Here is an 8,386-nt window from a genome sequence, read left to right on the forward strand (position 1 = left end):
GTTGAAAGGGCACAAGCCCTTGGCCCAATTGCCCTTCCTTTTTTTTTTTACTCTCTTGGACTTGCTTTGTTCAACACAATTACAAGGGTAATTGGGGGACTGCTGGAGATGCTCTTAATATCCAAAGACAAAAATAAGTGTACAAAGAACCAAAAAACGAATATAACCCCAACTAAACGAGAAATTTTTTAGTGACCTGATAATACAGCTCGGTACATCAAGTATTATAATACAAGTGTTGGATACTTGAATAAAAAAATTCAACCGTTTATGTTATGACACTTGATCTACCGATCAGTATTTTTTCAACACACTGAAAAATTTCTCTAACCGAACCCAAAAGAAGAAAATAAGTAGAAAGATTTAAAGCCCAAAAGTCGGCCCAGTTTCGAGCCCTGAAGCGGGAGCTCATTAGGGTTTCATCAAAAAAACAAGAGGGGGTATATAGAGCTGCAACTGTGAGAGTTTGTAGCTTCCACAGATCACAGAGAGCGAGCGGCTTCGGATTTCGGACTTCGGACTTGGGAGCAGTGAAGGAGAGGCGGCGGTGGTCGGCGGAGTTCACCTGAAATCAAGCTTACAACATGGTTCGTAGTTTCATTTTCCTCTGATAATTCCATACGAATTTGCTTTGAATCTTCATACCATCTGTTTCTTTTTGATTTCTGCATGTTTGATGCCGCCATTGATTTTAGAACTTGTATAATCTAGCTCTATTTGTGTATAGATTGAATCAATAGTTTGGACCTATTTCTGCTGCTGCTTCTTGTTTTTAGCTGATTTTTCCTGGTTAAAATTTTATGGGTAATTGTTTGTTTTTGCCAAGAGTTACTGGATAATTGTTAAATTAGGTTATTCGAAGTGAAAAATCTTTGATTTCTTATTCGTTGGAATTTTAATTTTTTGGATTTTGTGAAATGTATTGGATATTCATATGGCTAAAATTGTGTTATTGGATCATCTTGTCTGCTAATTCTTTGATCGTTATCCGTTATAATGACAATGTTGAAGTGGGGTTGTTTTTAATTTTGTATTTTTTTGGGTGCAACAGGCTCGTGGTTTGAAGAAACATTTGAAGAGGCTCAATGCCCCCAAGCATTGGATGCTCGACAAACTCGGTGGTGCATTTGTAAGTTATATTCTCTATGCATGTGTTTTTTTTTAACTGAATCGTGCAATGGTTGTAGTTCCTCTAATATTTTATGTGGTAATCGACTAATTCAGTTTTGGTTTCGTAATTTTATTGTTTAGGCTCCCAAGCCTTCGTCTGGACCTCACAAATCCAGGGAATGCCTGCCATTGGTTATCATCTTGCGTAATCGGTTGAAGTATGCTCTGACATACCGTGAGGTTATTTCCATTCTGATGCAACGACATGTTCTCGTTGATGGGAAAGTGAGGACAGATAAGACATATCCTTCTGGTTTCATGGGTATGCACAACGCTCTCTTCTATGATATATTGCTACTTCAGTTGTTCTTAACCATTACTCATGTTGTTATGTCAGCTCTATGATAATTAATTTGAACAATCCTCATGGACAACTAGCTACTTGGTTATCAATTGATGGCTGCTTTAGAGAACCTATTTTTAATTTCGACTGGTTTTCCATATAATAAGACATGTTTATGCTTTATCAATTAGCGAATGTTTCTACCATCATAGGAAGTATTTTGTAAGTTGGTTGGACATTTTAATTGGTGGAGAGTGACCAATGTGTGTCCTGGCATATGAAACTTTCTTGCTCGTAATTTGGGATCTATTTGTTTGTTTAGTTGTGGTTTTTTTTTTTTTCTTTCCATCTTAGGGTTCAGAATTTACCTATGACTTGTAAAAAGGAAAATTTATGGGCATTGTGCTTTATGTTTTCAGATGTCGTTTCAATCCCCAAGACAAATGAGAACTTCCGTCTTCTTTATGACACCAAGGGTCGGTTCCGTCTCCATTCAATCAGGGATGAAGAAGCAAAGGTTCTTTTCTTCATTCCTCTTGCATTTGTCTCATGGTGGTTTTCTTTGTTAAATTAACGTTGCTTTTCTGAATTGATATAGTCTTTATATATGAAAGAATTATTATGGTTGTCTGTACAAGATAACCCAGCACCTATACACAGTGTACTTGCTAGAATTGATCAAACTAAGCAGACATGTTAAGACTACCACTTGCCCTGCTTTATTTTTTTTTCTTGATGAAAATATATGGAACCATTCAAAATTCACTGGCTGAAGATCTATTGTTCATGTGGATAAGTTTGTCTCATTTAATTGTCATTTCAAGTTTGTATATAGAAACGTCGTAAAAATGTATCAAAAGTTATGCTTTTATGGGATAACATAATTAGTTGTTTTCAGCGTTTGCAAGTTATGGAATTGATGTATTAATGTTTTGATATTTGATTCATTAACTCTTGTAGTTCAAGCTCTGCAAAGTCCGATCTGTGCAGTTTGGACAGAAAGGCATTCCATACATAAACACCTATGACGGGCGTACAATCCGTTACCCAGACCCTCTCATCAAGGCAAATGACACCATTAAGCTGGACTTGGAAACCAACAAGATCACTGACTTCATCAAGTTTGATGTTGGCAATGTGGTCATGGTGACTGGAGGAAGGAACAGGGGGCGTGTTGGAGTAATCAAGAACAGGGAGAAGCATAAGGGCAGCTTCGAGACAATCCACGTCCAGGATGCCAGTGGTCATGAGTTTGCAACTCGGTTGGGCAATGTGTTCACAATTGGCAAGGGGACCAAGCCATGGATAAGCCTTCCTAAGGGTAAGGGTATTAAGCTTACCATTATTGAAGAGGCCAAGAAGAGAGCGGCAGCACAAGCCACAGCCACGGCTTAAATTGTCGCGTTGAAAACAAGCTTTAAAATTATATGACGATTTTCGCCTATGTTTTTGTAGTGGATACCTATTAACTTCGGATATTATGCTGCAAATTTTGTCTTGTTTATTTCTTTCACCCTTTCACATCTTGATACAAATAACTTTAGTTGTTGCACCGACTTTATGCTTATGTTGTTTTGAAGTAATTTTGCTTTGTCACTTGGTTGTTTCTAGATTTCTTAGCCACCCTAGTTAAGAATGTTACATCGTTTTATGTTTACTGTTTATTCATCTGAAGTTTTGCCCCGCTGGCCGGCCCCTGTTATTCAACACCGGCTGCGGCTGGTGGCATTGGGTATTGACAAAGGGGACACCAGTGATTGCAATCTGAGGCTGGTGGCATTTGTCGATACCAGTGATTGCGATCTTTGTGAGAAATGGTGGAAGCAGGGAAAGCAATGTTGGTGATCCGGGGTGGGGGTTGATCAACATCTTATGTTTTACGACGTTCTGGTGGGGCGTTGTTGGAGATGCTTGGTCTTCCGAGTCGTCTTCTTCTTCGACAGCTATAGGGTTGTTCGGGTGATCGAAAAGGGGCTCAATATAAATAGCACATTGTTTGAATTGGACTTGGAAATCGCAGCAGCAACAGCATCTAATAATGAGACCTAGAATTGATGTGTACCTGTGTCCTTGTAGCTTGATACAGATTCGGCGCACCTATATTCTCACGAATATAGTTGAGGATGCTGAACCTGGTGCAAGAGATCCTGAATTACGCAGTGATTTAAGCAATCTTGTCTTTAGCTGTGATCGCTCAAGTACATAAGTAAGCAGTGGCAAGTGATCTTTTACCACAATGATGGAAAAGAGTTGAGCTCTTGCATGACGGCGTGGGTTCAAATCCCTTTGATGACTAATGTAACACCTAATCTAACAAAATCACTTTGGGTTCATTCAAGTACTTCAACATCATGTTTGAAATGTTTCAAAAAAAAAAAAAAATTCGTGTTTGAGATATATGTATGCAAATGTACAAGAGTACTTGGTTTAGCGACAATGCAGTTGTGACTTTATTATAGGAAATTATGCGTTCAGTTCTCATGGATGATTATTTATAGAAGAAATTAGATCGATGGATGCAGTTTAGTAACGATGCATTTGGGTGTGTATTTGTTTTGTATTTTAGAGTGAAAAAACAAAAAATTGGAATTCATTTTACCATAAACTTGTCTCACGTGTAGTACCATTCCAACTTGACATCCAATTTCCGGCTTGAATTGGAATCCATTTCAAATTCCCAACAACCACAATCAAAAGATGGCGAACAGGTTAAATTTAAGTTCTGTAATTTCAGGGATACTATTTGTATTTGGGAAGCAGATTCTTCAATAAAAATAAGAGGCAAAAGAAAAGGTTTTGATCAGAAGCTGCAGGGAATCCTATATTTTTTTGTTGGTGGGAGTTTTGGGAATGTCAACTAAAACTTTAGGTCCACCGGATGCCACTTTACCTGCAAATGTTACGGCCATGAATTAACTCTCATCATATCATACACCTTATCCATATGCAATGTTCCGCACAAACATAACAGAAACAAGAAAAAGTAGAAAAGTATGTCCCTCACCACATGGAGAAGATGCTTAGATCATCTTTTATTTTTATTTTTTTTATTTTTACCATTCAACTATACGTATGAAGTTAATTGGTTTTTTCCTCATATTTTTTTTTGGGGGGGGGGGGGGGGGGGGGGGGGGGGGGGGGGGCGCATAATTTGAGTCCCCGACTTTATACATTGTTTAACGATTTGGGCCGTCCAAACCTTACCTATTGTGGATTGCGCTTAGATTAAGAGGAATGCTAGTAATATTCTCATATTGTAATGTAGTACGATGATCTCATTTGTTTATTTACATAGTCATCATTTAAAGATTATTTGTGCAACAAAATTAATTAAATTCAAAGTTGTTTAGTCATTTTACATATATTTAATTAATAAACGAATCATGTTATCACTTAAACATTGAAATTTTATTAATGTTATTGAATGATCAAATAATTTTTAATTTTTTGATTATTTTTTGAACAATCGATATTATCTACACTAAGGGGAGGGGGTGAGTATAAGATCCCACATTGTCTGGGGTAGAGAAGGTGATGTGCCTTATATGTATATGCTCACCTCCCTATAGTAAGATGCGTTTTGGGTGGAAGCCCAAGAACAAATCTGTGAGGGCGTGACCCAAAGCGAACAATTTCTTACTATGTGGACTGCGATGTGACAGTGAGAATCGAACCTAAGACCTCTCTCTTACCAGTGAAGTTGAATACCACTAGACCGTAATACTAAGACCTCTCTCTTACCAGTGAAGATGAATACCACTAGACCGTAATACTAAGTGACTAATTTTTTGATTATTTAGATAGTTGATATGTAAAGAATGACCTAAAAATTAGACAATTCTGATCAACAAAGAATATTACATGATGAAAATGAGAGCCAATAAGACAAAGCCGATAGATCCGGTCAAGAAGATTGGTAACACTCCCTTTAAATTAGATTTGTGAATATCAAGTCAAAACCTTAATTTTGTGAAAACAAACATAAACCCAGACTTTATATTAATTTATGATACGAATATCCCAAAAAGGTCAGAATCTAGAAGAAAAGGGTAAAAAAAAAAAAACAAAAACAAAAACAAAAATAACGAAAAATAATTAAAATATAGAATTAAGGACTTGTGTATCTCCTTGTGCATAAAGGCAGCTTTTATATCTCTGAGCGAAGAACTGACAGTACTCATCCACTTCAAGTGGAAAGAGGATTAGATAGACGGATAAATCATGGTCCATGGCTATGGAAGGGCTGGCCCGAACAGTCCTACCTGTACTGATTATTCTTCACAATCTTGTTAAAAGCAAAACAAATAATAGATGTGGTGATGTTGGTGGTGGTGGTCATCCACAACCATTGAAAGCTAATTCATCCCATACCCATACACTTGCCATTGCCCTTACCCACCAGCACATGCTGCTTGTCTTCCACAATAGGGCCCTATTTCATCTCCCAAGCCCTCTTCGACTCCCACTAAAAGTTATTCTCTGGACATGACGTTAAAGACCAGACGACTGTTGATATGATATCGATAATATTGGTAGATAAGATTGTTTTTCATAAGTTGCAAATTACATTATTGATGCAAAATCCGTCCTTTAAGAAAGAACAGACGTCATGCACAGATAATTTCTACTCTGATTAAATACACACAACAACTATATTACAAACTACAAACCATACATCTAGAGTTAGAGAATAAGCTTATTATGCTATAATTTGGATATTCCTAGCTATTCTATGCCATCTAAGCAAACATGTGTTTTCCATCAGAACTGTTGTGATCAAATCATGGGTGATGATGGTGAAGGAATGCAGTGGAGGTGCCTTGGGCAGGTGATCAAGTGGTCGTTAGTGAGGCCAGCTGCTTGCATGAAGGAGTGAATCACAGTGGGACCGACGTGCCTAAAACCCCTTCTAACCATGTCTTTGCTGATGGCCTCTGACTTGGAGTTCTTCACAGGTATCTTGTGGCATGACTTGTATTGGGTAGATATTGGTTTGTGATTCACAAATCCCCACAAGTACTTGTCAAATGATCCCACTTCCCTCTTTATCTGTAAAGTTGGTTTAAACTAAGACATCATATTCACATCAAAATCACTTTACTACGTTTTTTTTTTTTACTTTATGTCACGACCAGTAAAGGAAATGATTTCCACACACTCATTTTCACTGTTTGGACTCCTTTTATCAAATGGTTAGAAAGAAAGAGAGTCGAGCAGAAAAGGTGAAAAAAGTGCAGAAATCACTTCCTAACTAGTAAATGTGAAAAATGTATCAAATATTTGATGGGGATTATGATCCAGTTGTATCTCATAATACCTCAAGAATTCTCTTAGCGTTGTCAACAGCTCCTCGAACAAGGCTTATATCTATGCCAGAATCAGAACACACTGATATTATCTTCTTTTCGCTAAATTTAGCCATAACATCTGCATCAAACCCTGAAAAAGCCTCCCTGCATAGAGAAACACTTAGATTAGTTAAGATTACAAAGTAGCTGTTGTTTAAGACTTCAAAAATACATTCCAGTGCGCCCAAAAGGTGCAGGTTTTTATCATAAAATGTCTAAAAGCTATTATTAGTGGAACCATTATAACATGCATATATAGATCTTAAGAAGAGTAATGAAATTTTGGAATCACACCCACCTCAACGTTTCTCTTCTCCTCAGGACTGAAGTCCAATCTGATCCCACTTGAGCACCAGTTAACAGTAGCAATTCAAGCAACATACTGTAAATGTGAGCAAGCAAAGTTAGCTATTTAGCTCCAAGGGAAATGTGTCCAAATAGATAAGGTTACAAGTTTTAATAAAAAATAAAAAAAATTGGGGATTCAATCATATTTTTAATTAAAATATTAGAACCGGTTCTATTTGTACATATTTTCCGTAGCTGCAAACATGTATGTGTGTTTGCGAGAGACAGATGGGATGAGAGAGAGAGAGACTTACTTGTCATCATGGACAGGAACTCCCCATTCTTCATCATGGTATGCAACATATATTGGGTCTGCAAGCAAACACATTTTTTCAACTTTTTTATTAACTTGATAACTTCAACAATTTGTCTATAGAAATTTAAAGTTCTAGTACTTCTGCTAAATTTTATACCTGAATTAGGGGTGATGAAACTGCATCGCTTTTTCTCTTGACTGAAATCGTTCGGTTGTGAAGAATCAAGAGGAGCAACTTTCCCTTCGTACTTGGCAGACTTTGTTCTTCCGTAATGCGCAATTCGCATCTTTCGCTGTTCTTGCATTGTTGCTACTTGCTCCCTCCTTGCAGTTGCTATGCTTCCTGGTGCCTCTACTATCAAAGACGATATATTCTTCAACACACTTTCAGCAGAAGGTGCAACGCCACTAGATTTCTTCGACTTTTTCACCAAATTTGTCGATTTGGTTGCACAACGAGGCGTCATTACAACCTTCTCAGCACTAGAATTCAGCTGATTGTGATCCTTACCTCGCTTAAACGCAGGCTGTCGAGGTGAAGGCAACTTGGGAGAGATAGGAGGAGAAAGTGAGGCCTTAGTTTTAGTAGTTGGAACTGGTGAAGGAAGAGGAGTTGGAACATTAGTTTCTTGGGAGCTTTTCTTAGGAGACTTTTTTTGTTCCAAGCTTGGAAATTGGTTGCCGGTTGGCTGGAGAACTGGACGCTGGTTGACCAGTTTCGCGGACATTGCAGAGACACTAACACTTCGTTGCAATTTCGGTTTCGAGGAACACATTTTTTATGATCTTAGGAAGATTAAAGATGAAGGAGAGGGTTTGATGATGATGAAGGTGAAGAGGTTAAGTAGGGTTTAGGGGATGAAATGGAGTGGGGAGGATTTTATAGAAAAAAGTGGGGACAATGGGCAGGTTTTGGCTAAGTTGTAACATGGGTGGGTTAGGGTATGCCATAAGTAACCCTATTGTGAGGGTGAAAGTGAC

The 8,386-nt window shown here is 37.8% G+C and overlaps 2 protein-coding genes across 2 annotated transcripts; one reads left to right on the top strand and one right to left on the bottom strand.

Moving 5' to 3' along the window:
* The first annotated feature begins 384 nt into the window (after nt 1-384).
* LOC137727731 (small ribosomal subunit protein eS4) lies at nt 385-3,049 on the top strand. Its single transcript, XM_068466548.2, has 5 exons — nt 385-587; nt 1,052-1,129; nt 1,252-1,432; nt 1,873-1,970; nt 2,414-3,049. The coding sequence occupies exons 1-5, from the start codon at nt 585-587 to the stop codon at nt 2,846-2,848; spliced, it is 795 nt and encodes a 264-aa protein (XP_068322649.1). The 5' UTR covers nt 385-584; the 3' UTR covers nt 2,849-3,049.
* Nucleotides 3,050-5,973: 2,924 nt separating this feature from the next.
* LOC137728916 (uncharacterized) lies at nt 5,974-8,386 on the bottom strand. The gene is made up of 5 exons (XM_068467716.2): nt 7,563-8,386; nt 7,404-7,461; nt 7,100-7,183; nt 6,771-6,906; nt 5,974-6,502 (listed from the first exon to the last, which is right to left on the bottom strand). The coding sequence occupies exons 1-5, from the start codon at nt 8,179-8,181 to the stop codon at nt 6,230-6,232; spliced, it is 1,170 nt and encodes a 389-aa protein (XP_068323817.2). The 5' UTR covers nt 8,182-8,386; the 3' UTR covers nt 5,974-6,229.

Source organism: Pyrus communis, chromosome 10, assembly GCF_041283825.1.
Source record: "Pyrus communis isolate YQ-2024b chromosome 10, ASM4128382v1, whole genome shotgun sequence".
In the NCBI taxonomy this organism is placed as follows: domain Eukaryota; kingdom Viridiplantae; phylum Streptophyta; class Magnoliopsida; order Rosales; family Rosaceae; genus Pyrus; species Pyrus communis.

What these genes read in the sequence shown, in the direction of transcription:
- LOC137727731 (XM_068466548.2), top strand. An exon ending in ATATCCTTCTGGTTTCATGG is followed by an intron (nt 1,433 to 1,872) that starts GTATGCACAACG and finishes TTATGTTTTCAG; the next exon opens with ATGTCGTTTCAATCCCCAAG. An exon ending in TCAGGGATGAAGAAGCAAAG is followed by an intron (nt 1,971 to 2,413) that starts GTTCTTTTCTTC and finishes TAACTCTTGTAG; the next exon opens with TTCAAGCTCTGCAAAGTCCG.
- LOC137728916 (XM_068467716.2), bottom strand. Translation starts at nt 8,181, where the DNA reads ATGTGTTCCTCGAAACCGAAATTGCAACGAAGTGTTAGTGTCTCTGCA. An exon ending in TTTCATCACCCCTAATTCAG is followed by an intron (nt 7,462 to 7,562) that starts GTATAAAATTTA and finishes GTTTGCTTGCAG; the next exon opens with ACCCAATATATGTTGCATAC. An exon ending in AGGAGAAGAGAAACGTTGAG is followed by an intron (nt 6,907 to 7,099) that starts GTGGGTGTGATT and finishes TTCTCTATGCAG; the next exon opens with GGAGGCTTTTTCAGGGTTTG.